The 19,686-nt window shown below is 46.6% G+C and overlaps 2 protein-coding genes across 7 annotated transcripts in view; both read right to left on the bottom strand.

The window, feature by feature from the left end:
- The window catches only part of TAF2 (TATA-box binding protein associated factor 2), a 63,582-nt gene extending 52,962 nt beyond the window's left edge, over positions 1–10,620 (bottom strand). The window contains exons 1-8 of the mRNA XM_078600607.1: positions 10,378–10,620; positions 9,688–9,742; positions 8,598–8,758; positions 7,470–7,588; positions 5,611–5,752; positions 4,651–4,882; positions 3,041–3,225; positions 1,121–1,234 (exon numbers count right to left, since the gene is read on the bottom strand). Of these exons, the coding sequence (XP_078456733.1) occupies positions 1,121–1,234; positions 3,041–3,225; positions 4,651–4,882; positions 5,611–5,752; positions 7,470–7,588; positions 8,598–8,758; positions 9,688–9,742; positions 10,378–10,430 (1,061 nt within the window). The 5' untranslated portion in view covers positions 10,431–10,620. The remainder of the gene's footprint in view (positions 1–1,120; positions 1,235–3,040; positions 3,226–4,650; positions 4,883–5,610; positions 5,753–7,469; positions 7,589–8,597; positions 8,759–9,687; positions 9,743–10,377) is intronic.
- A 4,402-nt stretch (positions 10,621–15,022) lies between these two features.
- LOC144722381 (brefeldin A-inhibited guanine nucleotide-exchange protein 1-like) overlaps positions 15,023–19,686 on the bottom strand; it is a 59,749-nt gene continuing 55,085 nt past the window's right edge. For all 6 annotated transcript variants that reach the window (XM_078600605.1, XM_078600601.1, XM_078600603.1 and 3 more), the window contains exons 38-40: positions 18,647–18,785; positions 18,137–18,254; positions 15,023–17,536 (exon numbers count right to left, since the gene is read on the bottom strand). In XM_078600605.1, the coding sequence (XP_078456731.1) occupies positions 17,378–17,536; positions 18,137–18,254; positions 18,647–18,785 (416 nt within the window). In that variant the 3' untranslated portion in view covers positions 15,023–17,377. The remainder of the gene's footprint in view (positions 17,537–18,136; positions 18,255–18,646; positions 18,786–19,686) is intronic.

Here is a 19,686-nt window from a genome sequence, read left to right as displayed (position 1 = left end):
GCCAAATAGAGTCCCATTGGTGCTAATTAAATTCTTTATTTTCATGGTTATTGTATTTTTGTCACATTTTTATCTCAGATTATTACATCACACCCCCTGCTCTTTGGTTTTTTCGGTAAAGTCACGTAGGTAAAAAATTAAAGTAAATTAAATCACGACGTTTTGGGGCGCAACACAAGCGTCCTTCTTCAGGTGGGGACAACTTAGCGAAAGCACAACCGCTTAAGTGTGACACTTTTTTACCTACGTGACTTTACCGAAAAAACCAAAGAGCATGAATCCTTGCAGTCACCAAAACTTCAAATCTAGAATCGCACCCCCTGTTAGAGAAGGGCCCACTGTAGGTGATATCGCAGAACAATTTCTGAGATCCCTTTAAGTGACCTCTTATCCACACGAGGGGCGATGTGGCATGCCACAGAGGATAATAAGGCTCATCGTATGGCAAACAAACTGAAACAATAAAAATAAAACTCTCAAAAGCTGTAATAGGACAAATTATGTGAACGCCCATATTTATTAAAATAGATATTGGGTGCAGTCTTTACTGACCAAGCCAGGATCGTGATATTTATATACTGGATTTGACTGGCTTAATCATACGTGGGTGCATGGATATGAATCCTGCATCTAAGTGCTGTCGGCTCAGAGCTCTGACCCTTGAGCCTCTCCCCAGCCACCTCTAGGAGATGTATTGTAACAAGGGGAAATGGTGGCCAAAAAAATAATCACAGATGAACATGGCTGAAGACTAATATTATTTAAGGAATACATTATCGTAGTTTATTATGCATAACTCAAGCACCATGCAATTTACAAGTATCCCCCAACTATAAAATTACGCGGTGCACAATGGATTAGAGGAATCGTGGGCAAGTTCTGACGTGAAACAATAAGGCAGCAATTACATAATCAACACAAAAGTGGTAAAACCCGGCTTAACAAAGCACGAGTCAGATGACAAGATTCATTAGCGCAGGGAAACAAGCGATGAATGGGTGCGGGGGAGAATGTGAACAAGTCTGTGTATACGAGTCAACAGCTTGGGGTACAAACACAACGCCAATTAACAGGATTTTTTGCATATTAATGACAGAGATGCAAAAAAAGATGCCCGTACCAGGACATTCGCGAGATGAAACAGCCAAAAAACTGCTGCGCCAGAGCCTTGGCTATTCTCTTGCGAGTGATGGGCGTCTGGTCGATTATCGTTGCTCCGTGCAACAGATTGGTGCTGAAAGAAGGGCAGAAGATCGGTTAAGTGAGACAGCATGGTGACACGAAAACTCCATATCTATGCATCTACATCACAATTACACCATGATGTAGTTTCATTTGCAGAATACAGCACAGCAGAGAGACGGGATTGTAGTAATTAAACAAAGGCGTGTAATTAAGAAATAAAACCAACGCGGGGGGGGGGGGGGGGGGGAGTCTCCGGCCTAATTGTGCTGCTTGACAGCGGCAATCACAATCCACGTGGAGTTTGCAGCAGCAGTGAACGCTCAGCTATACGCCTTTGTTTTGATATCGACAGCTTTTCGAGTGGGAAACAATATTAAGTGGAAATGACACGAGAAGTAAAATTTAGTTATTGAGAGATGGTTTTTTTGGAGTTCAGCCTCACTGGACCGGAATCCAATTATCAAAATTGGTTTTTCATGTTATTTATGAAGCATGAGTCCACGATAACCAAATTGGGCTATTACATCGACAATTATAACATCCACTGTACCGCACCAAAGAACTTAAATTAACTTTAACCTGTGTAATGATGCATCATCATAATCATTCTAAAAAATATATTATTTTTCAATAAACACCCAGTGTAAATACTATCACAGAATACAACTCAAATACTGTAATAATCATTGAAATTTGTAAGGCACATTTCATCTATAGATCCCAATGCACCAATAAAAGGAACATGGCTTGCTCACAATATTAATAATTTAGTTAATATATTTAGAATACTAATCTCCATATATATAAAAGGCAAAGTTGTGAATATGTGTGTCTGTTCAAAATGTTTAGTGTACTTCCCGACATGCAACAAACTTGAAATTTGCCTTGTGGGTACTTTCCAGACTGTAACGGTGACGATTATTTTAACCGGTCCAGGGCCTCCCCTAGGTCGACTCAGCCTCAAACGAGTAACTGGTGTGGTGTGTGAACATCGCCACTGGCGAGACAAAGGCGGCCGGGCGTGGTGGATCCAAGTCCCGGGCGAAGCCGGGTAGTAAAGCTAGTCGACTATACAACAGCAAAGGGTTACACAGGACGACGTTAGCAGTGGTATCCCACTGCTAACCTGTACAGTGTATTTGACCATCCACCGCCATGCATGTGGATTGTGGGGGTCAGGGCGGGTTAGTGAAGGCAGACTGCATAGACGTGATAGTACAGTACAGTAAAACAATGAAGTTTGCTGCACTGCTCTCGACTGACAGCGTGGCCTTGCACCATCCTACAACACCTGAAGCCAAGCTGTCGCCCATCCAACCACTGTCCAGGCTTAGCGTCCGGTATCTGATGAGATCGGGTGCATTGCAGGTGATTTGGTGATGGGCTACTGCTGTGTGTCAACTTAGTTTGTTTATGTGCAGGTGCTCGCTGAGCAACTGCAGAGGCCTTAAATGTTGTTTTTTAAAAAAATCCAATGTCAGAAGCAGGAAGTGCTCACTGCCCGGCATAGACCACACTGTGCACCCTCGGACTCTTTCATAATCAGAATCGTCACTTAGAATGGAGGAATCCGATGAGCCATGAAGCTCTTTTCTCACAGACGTCTGGCTCGTCAACACGGCTCAAATTAGCAAATTTGACGGGCACCCGTAACACCACACACAAAGCCAGCTTGGTTTTCCGAGATCAGAGATCTGACACGGTTGGCTATGTACGGTGCCCAAGAAGTTCCACATACACACATACATTTGGTCACAGCCTGACCACAGGGCCCCTCAACACCCCGTTTAGATGTTCACACCGAGCGAGGCGAGCGGCGTCACTCGCGTCGAAATGTTAGGGCAGGGGGAGACACCTGAATATGCTCATGGAGGCGTAGGAGGTGGCCTCCACGTAGGCCTGGTCCACGAACACCGTCTTGTAGCAGGTGTACGGGTAGCGGCACGTGAGCACCTCCTCGTAAAACTCGAAAATCTCGTGCAGGAACGAGGTGGTCTGCTTGAGCAGCGGCAGCAGCTGCGGCAGGCAGAAGTGCGTCACCTGGGGGTACACGAATGCGGCGGCGGCACGGGTCATTAGCAGCACGGGGCGTGACGATGAGTGCCCCCCCCCCCGCATGCCGCACGGCGAGTGAATTGTCACGGTTCAATTCAAGGGACGTGTTCGTGCTCGTCACGTTTGTACGGTGTCGTTTTTGGATTCCCCTTTCTCTGTCACGAGTACAGTTTTGTTCGTACCATTAGCATAACCGGTGTAACTCTAACATGCGTGTAACATTTGCATTAGAAATTACAGGAAAATAAATACATTCTTACGAGCACAATAGCGATCCAGGTTTAATAGAGCGTACAAAATTATTTGAATCGAGGATTTGATGCATCGCTACAAGCCTACAGACAATTATAATTTGATTCTGGAATTAAACAATTACCCGAATTAATCAAAATTAATTGAATCGCCGAGTGACATTGGACACAAGCCTAAAACGTGAAACCATCCATCGGCTTTGACAAGGTACACCTGACTTGTGTTCGATATTTAAGAACTAAAAATATATCCTGCCCTCTCGTGGTGGTGCAATGTCTAAACGTACAGCCCCCCTCTGTGATTCCACAGCTAGATGAGGGCCTCCCCACGCTGCGTGGGTCCTGGGGATTACTTCAGAATACATCACCACCCTGGTCATTGTGGGAAGGTGAAGGTGGGGACCATATAACTGGAAGCAAAGAATGCAGTACAACTGAGGATTTTGCTGCACTGCCCTATGCTGCAAAAATACGACGCAAAGTCCCGCAAAGGCCTATGACAACCTGGCGCGCACGGTGACCGCCCATAAAAACACTATCCAGGCTCAACCCTGTGAAGCTTCCAAAACGCGATGAGATCGGCAGCATTCTCGGTAATTTGGTCATACACAGTGATATGATGGCACGCTATTTTCTGTCAGGCCAGAGAATCTTTTGTTACATAAGTCAAAGGTCATACGTAGCTCTCGACAACCCCACAGGTCCCTGGTTCCTTACCGTCAGAATAACTTGACTCTAAAAGGTACACGTGCATTTTTTGCTCAGAGCACTGGTGGCAGTAGGGTCTCCACGAGAGGGAGCTTCAGAGAGCCCCTCTAGAGGGTATTTGGCATCCTCTTCCATGCTGGACAGGCATCTTGAAAGAGGTGGACATACCCTAGACTTTACCCCCACCACGTGCAACTCACCGATTGACTGTGGTAAACCCATTTATACTGCTGGGTGGACGGAAGCGGAGGGGGATTTAAGAGATTTGCACCATTGTTTCAAGTGCTGCGCCGGAAGGTCGAACCTGCGACACATGGATTGCAACGTCCATGACACCACGACAGCCTCCCTTACTCACCTCCATACGACAAAAGTTACTCAAGCAAGTGCCGTGCCTAACGCAGCGTGAGAAGCTAATGTTCTCATCTTCACAAAGCTCATCTTGCGTCACCTCGTGCATGAAGGGGTCCACGAGGATCTCGAAGGGCCCCACGGCGAGCGAGATGTTGGGCGCGGCCGTGGGCGTCGTGAGCTGGTAGTGGAACGTCTTGCGGCGCATGTCGTGCGTGTATACGGTCTCCAAGAGGTCGCCGTTAGACACGGCAACCATGGAGGCATCCACCGTGTACTCCAGCTTCCACATGCACAGCTCCGAGTACGAGTCGATGCACGGAAACCAAGACCTGCGGGCCGGGTGGCAAGAATAGTCCCCGCGTGGTTAAAACACCGCCTCTGTGCGTGCAGGTGATATGTCAGGCAGGCGCAGTGGTAACACTTGTGCGTCGCAGCAAAAAAAGCCTGGTCCGATTCCCGACTCCGATGCCGTTTTGTGTTGAGTTTGTATATTCTCCCCTGTTCTGCATGGGTTTCCTCCAGGTATTAAATTTTCCTAACATAGCTAAAAAAAATACAATACAACTGGCATTAGAGAGAAAATCACCATATATGTACTGCATTGGGATTACATAAAATAACAACACCCTCTCACTGCGAAAACTTGGCAGGACCCTCCTGCCAAGTTCTAGCCCGTGCTAAACAAAGGACTCGCCAAGCGATCGTCATCTCTTGCAGCCTCATGACGCAACACCAACTCCTACGCACAAGGCAATTTCAACACTCCATCTCTGCAGTTGACATCATCCCAAGCATGTTCCCTCCTTTGGTTGCTACTCTATCGGCAGTCTTCACTGATGATCATCAAACCTTTTCGTGAAGCGTGTCCTGCTCAAGCCACACTTTTCTAAAAACAAAAAAAAAACTACGTCTCCAACTTGCGCGCGTTCTCTCCTCCACGTCCGTCCATCGTTCTGCCTCTCAATGCAACTCCATTGACCATAGGCGCTAACATTTTACAGCCGACCTCCAGGTTCACCATCGCCCATCTCACGATAGGTGCCTCAAAGCCACCGACCTCGATGCATTCTGGTGCCCATAGGAGAAGACGTGGGCGCCCCGTTCAGCCAAGGTGCCCTCCAGATCGGGCACCACGAACTGCAGTCCACCCTTGGGGTTGTCCATCCAGAACTCGACGTGCACCTTCAGCATGCGCATCTCTGGCACGCAAAAACACGTATATGCTGCGTTTACAAAACTGTAAAGCCAGTCCAGCGAGCAAGCCTCGATTCTGTTAAAGGAGTCGATTCTGCAAAGCAACGTCAGGAAACACGTAGAGGCATATGCAAACGGATGCACATGTCGGACACACGCGAGATTACAAAGACAAAGATCCCCCATATAGCCTTAACATACTGTAGGGGCAAGTGCTGTTAGCGAGCACCTATGAAGGTTGGAACGGTACACGAGGGGGTGGGTGGCCAGCACCACGCCCGACCGCCTTTGTCTCGCCAGTGGCAATGTTTACACACCGCACCAGGTACTCATTTGAGGCTGATTCGACCTACGGGAGGCCCAGGACCGGTTCAGATAATCGTTACTGGTGTTGGCCGTGAGCAAAAATCGAATCCGTGTCGCCGGGTTCATAGCACAGCGCGCTAACCGCTACATAACCACATACATACATGCTTTACAATAATATACCAGCCTTTTGTCCATCTATTGCTGGATGAAGGCTTCCTCAAGCCAAGCTGGTCATGAAGAATGTCTAATGTCTGACCATAACTGCACCACAATGGTCAGTGTGGGTTTGTGAAGAGATGGAGGGAGTGGGAATCAGGATCGGTTCAGATATCACTCACAAATAATTATTGTAGCCACAGCGGGGAATCCAACTCAGGTGACTGGGTTCACAGCAGAGCACGCGATCCACTGCATCATTGCTCCACCTTGCCTTCTAATACACACACTGCATGTGCTGCCACACGGCATGTTGTTGTTGCATCTTTAAATATAAATACTTAATAGAAATATGCTGTGGCCATCCTGCTGAAAAAAGTATCATGGTCTGGACACCGGAATTGGTAAACCGTTGAAAATTGCATCGTGATTGGTTCAGTGTTTTTGCAGTTATGTAATACACATGTGAAATGCACAGCTAGATTAACATATTCACCTGGCACAGAAACAGGCAGCCTATTACCTCCCTGAACAAAATCAAGTCTTCCAGGTTTTAACAATCACAGGAATCTACATTGAAAGCCACGTGGACAAAAGGCCTTTATCTCACTGTGAATGTCAATTTCCCAAGATCAATTTAACTGGGTGAAACGAATGAGTGCAGAGTAAAAAAATAATTGGAAAAGAAATACCAAGTATTCGATGGTGGATATTTTTGTACATTAACACTCACATAATAGTAGCGTGTAGATTTCATTTTCGCACGACAAATGTAACAAATTGGTGGTATATTTTGGAAAAGTGTAATTCTCATGACAATTAACAATGAGCTTTGTCGTTGACAGTGCTTCCAAATAAAGTTTTTTTGCAGAATATCATGCATTTACATTTTAAAAATTCACATATTCCTGGTTTCATTAACCTGTTTTCATAAAAGGTGAGGGCAGTGAGGTGACTGGCTAGCTGCAAGGTCAGAGGGCTAAGCTGATACTGCACAGATCCTACAGCTGCCTGTGATCATGGAGCACATGAGAAAATGCTGCCCCTACCATGTCCAGCAAAGGTCACTGGAAGGGATTTCAAGAATAGCTCTCTGACATCTGATTCCGTGGGTCGCTCTCTAACACCATGGGTTGCACGATTCCGCATGATCGATCCGGATGGATGCATTCATCTCGTAACGTAATGCAGATAGCTCAATCGGGACAAAATTGGTTTGAAAAAAAACGTCAGCGAAGTTGGTCAAGGGATTGTCACCTTCCACGTGCTCGCGCAGGTCTGACGGCACTTTGATCAAAAGCTCGCCGTTGCCGTAGTCTGCCTCCACCGCTTGCACGGACGCCGCGTACGCATTGGAGAAGAAGTTCAAGTTACGCCTGCAGAAGACAAATCACAATTAGCACATACTGTTTGCATTATGTTTATGTCGCCATTAGCCGGCCGGTGGTGGCGCACGCCTGGAATCCAGCATTGTGCAGGCGAGAGCTAGTGGATCACAAAGATGTTGTGAAACTGCCTTCCCGTGAGCGTCGAGGTGCCACACCCCTGGCTCGCTAAAAGAGGGCAGTACAGCAAATAGACTAATCGCCATCCGTTTCCATCTGTACGGGGATAGAGTGTTGCCCTCTCGCACGTGTGGGTTTTCTCTGGGTCCTCCGATCTCCTCCCACAAGTATAAACACTTATCATTACTTGGCTGAAAACATCCCAAATATAAAAACCCAATGGAGCAGGACTCTCCTGAAGAAGAGTCATATGACTCAGTGTGGCTTTCCTGGAAAGAAAAGTAAAAGTCTGTCGTAGTTATTGGACTACAATGGCTTGAGCGGTGGCATGTTCGATAGTTGTTGCAGAGGTACACGGTTTGTGCCCAGCGGCCGCCCTGCTTAATACTTTTGTTATTTTCCGTCCCCCACACCTCCTATTAGCAGGGCTGGCTACGTACAGCGCGAAAGACGTTCAAAATACATACATACAACACTGCAGGTGTATCAACAATAAATACGCATTGTCTGCTCCAAAGTGGACATTAAAGATCTAGCGACATTGTTTAAAACAAGTGGGCAAAGTGTGCCAGGGTCATGCTATAGATTGTCAAAAACATTTGAAAACATACCAGAAAATTACTAAATTGACAAAAAACCCACATAGCAACATAGCCTCCTACTGGCAGACTAAATCGCCCGCCAGTGAAACATGGCGTATTCGTCACACAATTACCCAATGTGCCAAATCGTTAATTTTACACGGCGACGGAAACAGAGCCGTGCAAGAGGGCCGAGTTGGTACTAGCCAGGCGTGGTGCGAGATAACGGCCCCTCGCCCCACCAGTCTACAAGGGCTCCTAAGGGGGCAGCAGCAGCATCTGCCTGCGTGGGAACGCACTGTTTGTTCTCCTGGTGGCACACTTCCAGCGTGGGGTCGTTGTACATGAAGGCGGCCTCCTTGTCGTTGACTCGCACGCGGTAGATGCGGCACTGCTTGCAGTTGAGGCGGATCTTGTTGAGCGTCGCCGTGGTGGGAAACAGCGTGAGTTCCACATGGCCCTGCCGCACAGAAATCGCACAGCACGAGCCATTACTACGGATGCATAAATGCATGTATGTTGAACTTATTTCGCACCGCACGTAGAAGACCGTGCCCGTCAGAGCACATCGGCATCGTCGACTCTGGAATCTTCAAGTTTACACATTTTAAATTGGTTTCCTCAATGCGCACATTACTTACGAAAGTTTAACAGAGAAGTGGTATTTTCAAATGCCTGAGGGGGGGACCAGTAGCGCTGTCTTGATTTCCAGTCCAATTAGTTGCGCGTGATATCTAAACCGGTCCTGCGTGCCCATCTTCACACCAACCCGATTAGCAGTTGGCTACGTACGATGCGAAAGAAGCTCAACGTACAAATGAGCCTCATGACAGGCACTGCGTGCGAAGGCATTCGTCTAGCAGTGGTTCGACTACGGCCAGTAAAATTATTATAATTTTAGCAAGGTTTATTTATACACACTGCATTTGCAGCAGCTGCATTAAAGCGTGGCGCAAATATTGCTTAAATGTATGGTATTCTTGGTTCTTTCGGTAAAGTCACGTAGAAGGGAAATAATAAAATAATAAACATATCAAACAATAACATTTTATTTTATATTTCTACGTGACTTTACCGAAAGAACCAAGAATACCATACATTTAAACAATATTTACGCCACGCTTTAATGCTGCTGCTGCAAATGTGTATAAATAAGCCTTGCTAAAATAGTAATATTTACTGGCTTTAGTCGACAATAAAATTATATTTTATATTTTTATTATTATTTTATTTCCCTTATACGTGACTTTACCGAAAAAAACAAGAATATTAATCCCTGTAGTCACGAAAGCTTAAAATCAAAATTTAAATGTATGGTGTTTAATTCTAAAGCAGTCTTGTGTGTTGAAGTACCATTTGAAATACAAGGTTATAAGGAAAAAGGCTTACAATGATGGACTTCTTTTGGAAGTTGATGTTGTTGATGCTGAGTACCTGATGGTTCGTAATAACACAAAAAATTCACGTTATTTTTGAGTCATCGTCGTTCATTTCTAGAGTGGAACAGATTTCAACATCAACGTTGACATCACCAGACATTGCTCAAATACATTTGTACCAACTCACTCACGTAAGGAACTCTGCTGACGAACAAAATACGAACACACACGATTGCACACACATTTAAGTTGCAACATTGCCAAACCAATAATGCGCCGTCTCGCTATCGGCAACTTTCTGATATAATTAGTTTGGGTCAAATTGACATTTCGAACGCTGCTTTTGAACCAATGAGTACATTCAACCCATTGCTGTAGCTTTACGGTCCACGCTAACCGGGCCTCCGACCAACCCGCGTTGACCAAGGTGAAGTATTTAAGGTGAAGTATGGTCAAATACAACTGCCGCAGAGTGCGGTCGAGGCAGTCATCCAGCAGTGGATCTTTAACGATCGTGAACACCGCTGCGGTGAGGGAGCGGTGGCGCAGCGGTTAGCGCGCTACGACGCGAGTTCCAATCCTACGGCCCTACTCGCAGCGACAATCGTGGCGCAGTAGACAGTCGGGTAACGTATCGGGGTGTGAGAGGAAAAGACGCTTTCATCCAGCAGTGGATCGAACATTTCGATGAGGTACTTATAATTTGAACGGGCGCGGGCTTTCGAATCCCTTCTCGCTTTTTTTTCGGTTCATCCCGGCGCGCTGGGCTTGTCGCCTACTCCTCGCGGAGCACGGGGTGACGAGTTAAAGTGTGCTTTTGTTTAAACGTAAGTATCGATATGTAATCATCGTAGAAATATAAACACGCGCGAAAGCCGACGGGCCGATCGGTGCGGTGAGGGAGCGACCCCGGAGAGGGCCTCCGATTGACCCCCGCGGTGGCGCCAACTACGGCGGCCGCGGAGGGGCGAAAAACGCGATTTTTTATGTTGTTTTTGGCGATAATAATAATAGTTCTAGGCTTTCGCGACCAATATCATCAATGTTTTTTGGGGTTTTAGATCGCGTTAATGTGCATGTGTCGTTAAACCCGCCACAGCCAATTAGTGAGGGTTCTAGATTTGAAGTTTTCGTGACTATTTGTTTTTTTCGGTAAAGTCACGTAGGTAAAAATAAATAATAATAAAAATAATATAAATAAAATATTTACTCACTGATAGAAATACTAATAGGAAAAAAAATCACAGATTTATTATTTTATTTCGATTTTATTTTTTATGACTGCAGGAATTCATATTCTTTGGGTCTTTCGGTATTATTTTTTCTTTCCACGTGACTACCGAAATATCCAAAGAATACGTCTATTGTGAAATGTGTCTATTCGCCCACCCTATTAAGGCATCCTGATACATGTGTAGTGGGTATAAATGGAGAGCGAGGCTTCTCTGGCGGCAACACGTTTATTATAACAACACTCGCAAACACAAAGGGGTAGCTGCCCCTTCCACCAGGTAACCTGGGGAGGTTGTCCCTCTGGGTTAACGAGGCCCTAACACAACTTGGGGAGGCCTTCAAGCCCGGACCCCGACTCAAGCCCTGATCTTGACTTCTTCTTCAGGAGGACGGCTTCATATCTTCAGATGAACAACAACATTCAGGGGTCCGGCTTCTATTCCCAGTCCCAGGGCTTGCTCCGCCCCTAGGCACGCCTCCCTTCTCGGCCCTTCCAAAGGTCCCTGGAACCGGTCACGGGGTCACTCACCCCCGGTACCTCCGGCCACCAGGCCCTCCGGGTTCATCCAGAGTTCCATGGCCCCCTGTCACCCTTGCGCCGCTCCAGGTGTGAGCAGCGTGTCTCCTGCTGCACACACAGGCCAGCCTAAGGTGGCATGCAGTGGCATCCCCCGATGCCACTCCACACGTGTAGTGACGTAAATGGTGTCATTAGGGTGTTCGCGCCAGCTACTGTTACAGGAGTGCAACTGTGCGTCTGGAGCCTCTCTATAGCACCAGAAACACATTCCTGCGGAGGGAGCTGGTAGGAACGTTGGGTTGCTCGGTCAATGGCCAGGGTCAACGGCGGCGTGGTGTATTCCGCAAATAAGCCGGCGTGAGTAGGTTAAACGTTGAGTTTTATAAGGGCACCACGGGGTGGCCAGTCCCTCCCCACCCAGCCCCTCTCCACCCAGCCGCACCCTCCCCACCCAGCCCCTCCCTGCACGACGGACTGATACAATAATCCCCTGTGGGCTGGTGGAACCAGTGGGTTCCTACCAGTTTAAGTACGGCATGTCAGCCAGCCCTCGGGGGCATAGTCCTGGCGATGGCCTGAGAGAGAGAGGGCAAGTGAGGACGTGGTAGCCTGAGTGGGACACGTGGTGCTCGGTCGAGATCCTTCGGGAAAGGTCTCGAAGGGGGCGTGAACGAATGCGGAGCGAGGCCACGCCCAGGAACATCAAGGGGCAGTCCCGGAAGTGTTCTTGTCTCGTCTGTGGAATCAAGCCTGGGCCCCGCGTCTCGTCCTCTCCGGGTCTTCGTCTCGAGTTAACTCGCTACTCACAGCACGACAATTGATTTTGCTGCACTGACATCTTCTGCACACCATGTAGTTCCATTAATAAATAATGTAATAATACCACTGCCATAACAATGCAGATTTCCTAACATCCCCCTGGACACGGATATCAGTGGAACAAGTACTCGAGAACATTGTCTGGATCTTGTAATCACACTCGCAGAAGAGGACAGGCCAGCCAGAGAACGACACAGATGGACGTTGGCCATGAGCGAGTTGCCAGTACACGCTGACCTGTCAGTGTCGCTGACGTAAGTTAGAGAGCCGCAATCTTACCCAATACTGTCAGTTATTCCATTTCCCAGGGAAAAAAAACTAATTTTCCAAAAAGATCATGCCTTGGGATGCTTGGCCAAACCCTAACGCTTTCAATGCGCCGTGCAAGTGTGAGACTCAATGCACGCATTATTTATACGAAAACTATTTGAAATATATAATTTTATTGTTTTATTTTATTATTTCCCTTCTACGTGACTTTACCGAAAGAACCAAGAAGATATTTGAAATAGTTTACCAATAAATGCAATCAAAGTTTCCTACACTCAGCTTAACATAATTGAACAACAGTCCATTAAAAAACATCGATTTAATCATGATCAGCCACTGGTGAGGCCGGTGCTGTTCTATGGCGCCGAGTGCTGGGGCACAAGAAAGAGGGAGATGAGGATGTTTCAGTGGATGTTGGGTTTGACAAGGAAGGACAGGATCAGAAATCAAGGAGTGAGAGGAAGACTCAATGTGGTAGACATGACAGAGAAGATGAGAGAAAAGGCTGGTGTGGTTCGGTCATGTGGAGAGACAACAGGGAAATTACGTGAATCAGAAGGTGGCAGGTGATGGAAGGAAAGAGATCAAGAGGAAGGCAGAAGAAGAGGTGGGGGGCGATGTGGTGCGATCGGACATGGTGGCCCGAGGAGGGGAAAGAGAGATGACGCTGGATAGGGCAGCATGGATAAGGTTGGCAAGGAAAGCAGATCCCACATGAGTGGGACAAACGCGTGGAAGAAGAAGCCACTGTTCATCCACTGCGGGAGGAAGGCCTCCTGACACCCTCAAAACAACCTCGTGGTAATGCAATTCCAAAACTCCACAAATTAGTTTTACCTTGAATTTAGATCGAAACACATGAACATGATTTACACGTCATCATCATCAGCCACGGTTAGCGGTCGGCGACTTTGGAGCCGAATGCGGCTCTTTTTTAAGACTGCTTAGTGACATTATTTATTAAGGACCACCGTCTTGCATTTATATTAAGGGGTATTTTTGATTACCAAATTTGAAAAAAAAAAAAGACGTGTTACTTTGTTTGTCAACCCATGCTCACGGTCAAACCCTTGCTGGACAACGGCCTGCCCAAGCCACCACCATCTCTCATGATCCTCCGATGTAATGACCTACCTAGTACCTGCGTAAGAGATGCTGTCATCACTCCACCTTCTCTGTGAATCTCATCTCAAATGCATTCCATTCCTTTTGGCTGACAATCCGTCATTATTCTTGAATATATGCCATCCCTTCTCGAGACATGTCTTGCCCATTCCCACCGACGTTTAATTATAATATGTAAAATTATTAACTCTTTCATTTTAAATTTCACTCCTGCATTTGTCCAGCTTAACTAGAATTGGTGACGCTGTCCTGTAGGTGGTTTTGCAATTTGCAAGACACTTTTTTTTATTTGGACTATTTCTGTCGAATTGGCTTGCCATTTGAAATATCCCCAAGTCTGCCAATGTTCCTAAGCAGGTGAAATCCTCACGAAGGCATAATGGGGACCTTTCACATTTGGGTAAAGGGCCTTTTTTGTTCATTTGAATAAGTAACACATTGGAAGAGGAAAAACATACATTGAGTTAAAATTAAGTGACATTAACCTTGGGTGATACCATCATATTCCTCTTTTGAATTAAGTCATGTGAAAGGGCAAATTACATTTAAACGTAACATTTTTTTTCGCGGTGCTCTGGGAGCGACTTGTCACTGTGGCTGTGCACACAGGAAGGTGCCCGGGTGTGCAGGGACTCAACGCTGTAATATTTTAGGTTATTTAGTTAAAAGCACAATCTGTTTTTTTCTTTTATACATCTCGAATAGTATGATGAATAAAAAATACTGTAGACGAATTAAGGAGTCTACCGAGTGGCTTGAAGGTCAGAGCGCTGAGCTGGCAGACATGTGATCCCGAGTTCAAATAAAGGCAGCTACCTGCGATTAAGCCGGTGTGGATGGTCTCAGCCTGGCCATCAGTGTACAAAATTGGTTTATACTCAATTTCGTTTTTTTTAATGCATCATGCGACAAACATTACTCTATGCACAAGAGCAATGTTGTAACGCGCTGCACACGAGTGTAGACAGGCCGACTGCATGTCAGGATCACGTGTTAATTGTCAACTACAAAAATGTATTTCAGCGAGATCACACCAGATCCCACTTTGCCGAGAAATTCAATCGATGAGACCTCATTGTCTTCAGAAGCCAGCTATGGATATTGTCCCCAGCAACATATGAATGGCCTATGGTCAAACCACCCAGAATGTACCAAATAATTATCATATCTCAGCAGCTAAGCAGGGTTGAACCTCGATAATGAATGCTTGGATGGGTGAGAACCATGTATAAAACAAGGCCGTTACCAGCAAAAGGCAGTGCGGCAAAATCCACCGTTGTACTGTACTGCTCCATCTCGGTGTCTCATCTTCAGTGTTGTGCAGCGAGATCGAATCGCCCCCACAACATGTTAGCAATATTCCCAAAGAGACAACGCGTTGAGTTTGAAAACATTTATTCGTACTATTATTACTCAGCTTAGGTCCCACCAGATGATCTCCATTAAACTGTACATAAACCGCGGTGCATCCGTTATTTTTCTTTACATAGAAAAACTATATATGGCTGTTCCATATACATTGTTTAATTAACATCCACCAGCGATTTCGACTGCTACACCCTCACCACAGCTGTGAATGATTGGAAGATTTGTTTTCTCTAACTAAGTATTGGGCTGATAAAGTCATTGCGCACAATCTTCGTTGCAATCCCCGCTAATGTTTAAAGTCAAATTTCTTACATCTCACTTTTTTAAATTTCATATTTGAATTCCATATATATATTATTATATATACCACAACCTAAAGTACACGCATCGACCCGCATATAATTAACGCATATGAATCAACAGCAAAACAAATTTATACACTGTGTCCTAACTCCCTCTCTCCCCGAGAGCACAGCACAAGCAGAGAAGTCATCCAAGAGCGAGAAGAAACCGGAGCTCATTTCCAGCATAAGAGTGCTTTTTTCACGGGACGGATGCGGCAGAATCTGAACAAACCCCCCAAACCAGCAATGCTTCCACGTTCGAGCCTGTGCCTCTATCTATGCTCCCACCGTAAGCTACGCCGAATGCACAATGCGGCCACATTGAAGCACGGGCATGCGAAATGTCACGTCCGGATTAAGCAGCCTCCACAAGGCGAACGCCGGAGAATGGGGATTACTAGCCAAACGCAATGCCCTTGTTGCAAGCCGGCACGGCAAAGACACGCTTCATCTCGGATGGCTCCAACACCGCACGCTCGCTGTTATAGTGTTGCTGTATAATTTTCTTCTCCGAGGGAAATCCGTCTCCCGAGTTGCACACCACGCCGTGACGCGGGCTGCACGTTCAATGCCAGCCAGCCAACTAATTCTACACTGCCAAGCGAATGACCCCACGGTCGCCCAGCTACTTCTCAGTGTAAACTGTAAATGTATCTAACACCCCCTGCCGTCGAAGCACCGTGATATGACCGATGACCATGCAAGCGGCTGCACGTAGCCGATCCAGAATTTTGGACTCTGCTGTGCCCAAAAAAAAGTATGTTGGAGTTTTTGTTTATTTATTTGCGTTGTTAAACAACTTAGTTTCAAGGCCAACATACAATGGAAAAAAAGCTATTGTACCAATGTGAGATAATGCAACGATGAACACTCAAAAATAAATCTTTGACAAGGACATTTTTTGCGATGCATTCCCGGTGCAGGTGGACTTAGCAGACACCGCTGCTAAACTGAAGACCTCTGAATACAGAGTATGATGTTGTTTATATAACTGTGGTTCCAATATACACACACACACATTCCCTTCAGTAAATACAATCCCCCATACCAAAATCAGACTCCCAATTAAATGTACATTAAATTATAGGAGCACTCTCGGCCCTTGGAAATTAACACACACACACACAAAGTAACACGAAAGTGATTCAGTGAGAGACCGCATGTGCGTGCGCGTCATAAAATGTACCAGCGCCCTGCACGCACACAGCAATGTATAAAAAAAACGTCCATAAAGCTTCACAAAGAAAAACACATCAATGAAGATCTCCACACCCATAAAGTGTTCACAGTTTAGTGCTTGCTCAAGCTTATATCTTACACCTTTACCACATCAGCAGGCCTCTTGTGCATGGATCCAAGCAAACAAAAACTATTTTGAACTTTTTTTTGCCTAAGTCATGAAGGAGTACACGGTGTTTTTATGTCGCTTTTTAGTTTTTTACAAATATGCAGCTTGACCCAATATAACAAATAATTGGGCTTTTTTCCAGTTAAAAGCATCAATATAAATACATGCAATGCTGTACAATTATTAATATACTTTAATACCCTTTCCGAATGTTCATATGACCTGCCGTCGGTATCTTAAATAGGAATGCAGATGGTCTGTCGATAACAGGGCAAGGTTGGGTAAGCGTTTAGCCAGCACAAGAGGCGGTGTGGCGGGGGAGGGGGTAAGGCGACAGACGTGGGCATGATCACACTTCACCACTGTGACTATCAAGAGAAAATCTCTTCCGTCGAAATCATCGCAAGCTCTTCAACGCCTCCCACCCAGAGAAGCGCACACCAATTGGAGTAAATGTTTACGGCCTAGTCACTCGCAGAGGACAAAACCCTCCGGTCATGTGACGTACATTTTTCACCTTCTCGAGTTGAAAACCTTTCCGTAACTGAATTAAATGACAAGGACGACAACGTTATAATAATAGTACAGTAATGATGATAATAATAACTGTGAGCTTACAATCCAATGTACCACCCTTTTCCTTCTTTGCTAAGCGGAACAACGCAGACAATCTCTACTTGTAGCCGGGCGTCTCCGGCTGCTGCATGGAAATGCCAAAAACGGCGCCGATGCGGAGGAAAAACTTTCGCAGCACGGTCCTCAGCTCGGGCACGAGGTCGAACATCATGATCTCGCACAGCAGCGGGTAGTAGCTCGAGGCGTGGGCTCGGAACTGGGCAACAACAACAAAAACGAGAGGCACCGTCGGAAGAGTTAACAAACATATAGCCCCGACACGCCAGGAGACAAACCCGTGCATACGACGCACGCGCAAGTCAGGTGTGAAATCCAGTCGCTGTGTTGCCCTCAATGAGCACGTTGTTGCATTATGTGACACAGAATTTCAGGAGCATATGGACCGAGATGAGGCTTGCTACGAGTGTGATAAGGGACTGCCAACTCTGCCACGTTGGGCACGTGGCTTCCTGGTTTCCTGCTTCGGTTGACCCTGCCCACGTGGTTCTCGAGCTCGAGAACCTCGTGGGTGAAGGAGGAGGCTAAGGGGGTGGCCAGAGGCCCCGTGGTGCATAGCCATCGGCCGCCCCTATTCAGACTCGGAGATAGGAAGGGGGTTTGCGTGGTGGCTTTGCCCAGAGAAACCACTAGAAAGAGGCTCTCGCTTGGAGGCTTTGCCAGGATGGACCCTCCGATTCGGTGCTGGAGAGTGACTGCTGCTGCCCAGCGCATGTTCCCACACTTCACTTGACGTGGCGAAATATCGTCCAATTTTATTAGTAGGGGGAGTGAGACCATGTACGATGTGGACACCCACTCGCTCGTCGCTGATCTTGAGGATCTTGGTGAGGAAGAGCAGCAGGAGGTTGGTCCACGCCTCCCGGTGAGACTCAGAAGTCAGTGACAAGAAGTAGCTGAACGCCTCGCTGCACGCCCTGCAAACAAAATACACCGATGGGACGGTTAAAATTACCGGCTTCCTTGGCGAACGACTGACGGAATTAAGCGCAAGGGAATGTTGCAGTAGCTTATGACCAAAATCACTCAAAATGCAGCTGATCTTATCAGATGTCAGAAGGCAAGCAGGGTATTATACTCGGATGGATGCATCATAGCTTTTTCAGGCTGTTATGGTGCTCCGTTGTGGGCAGGAGGGCAAAACGAATTCTTGTACCGTACTTCCTTACTCCCTTCTCACCAACGCGACCGGACCAGGGTGGTGACATACGGTTCTAATAATCCCCACGACCCACATGGCGTAGGGGAGGGCCCACATCCTGCTCAGTGAGCGCTGCACCGATTGAATTCGCTTGGAACGGCGCCGTACCCAATGAGGCGGTTCTGGACCTCTCCCCAGGCGTCCTGCCTGCTCTCGTCCATGTACATGCGGAAGAGGATGCGCAGCGAACACGCCAGGCTGCTCGTCTCCTGCTTCAGCAGATTCGGCTTTGACTTGCCCTTGAACCCTGCATGAGCACACACAAATTGGACGCGCACGCACACACACACACACGGGTGGCACACATACAGGCAAACATACACGTATAAACACACACACATACAAATACACGCACACACACATGGCTACACAGACACAAAGATCCTTATATAGGCCATTGGAAACTCATTTGCCAGAAGAAAAAATATGATAATTGGTTTATTACCCTTTTATCTGGCAACAAAACTGACACCTTTTTTACAAGGAGTCATGTTTGCATAGACCAAAATACCTGCAGTCATAATGCAAACAAAAAACATAGCTCTGATAATGTATGCACTGTCCTTGAAGTTGATTAGTGCATACATTATCAGAGCAATGTTTTTTGTTTGCATTATGACTGCAGGTATTGTGGTCAATGCAAACATGACTCCTTGTAAAAAAGGTGTCAGTTTTGTTGCCAGATAAAAGGGTAAAAAAACAATTATCATCCTTATATAGGCTTAACAGACTTGGGGGCAAGTGCTATTCGCGAGCACCTATGAAGGCCGGCACAGCACGCGAGTGGGTGGGTGGCCAACACCATGCCCGGCCGCCATTGTCTCCCCATTGGCGATGTTTACACATCACAGCAGGTACTCATTTGAGGCCGAGTCGACCTAGGAGGGACCCAGGACCGGTTCAAATGATCGTCACTGGAATTTGCCGTGAGCGGGAATCAAACCCGGGTCACCAGGTTCATAGCGCACAGGCACACACGAGCACAGACACACACACACACGGAAACACATACAAGCACGCACATGCACATGCGATGGCGTGACGCAAGCACAACAATAAAGCACGCACCGGGGTTTCCATTAAGAAATAGGAGACATCATTATAGCTGATTTAATAAAAATTTCCATTTTTTTATTGGCATCGAGTGA

Source organism: Lampetra planeri, chromosome 14, assembly GCF_965212315.1.
Source record: "Lampetra planeri chromosome 14, kcLamPlan1.2.h2, whole genome shotgun sequence".
In the NCBI taxonomy this organism is placed as follows: Eukaryota; Metazoa; Chordata; class Hyperoartia; order Petromyzontiformes; family Petromyzontidae; genus Lampetra; species Lampetra planeri.
The sequence above is the reverse complement of the archived record's forward strand: the minus strand, read 5'-3'. Positions and strand labels throughout refer to the sequence as shown.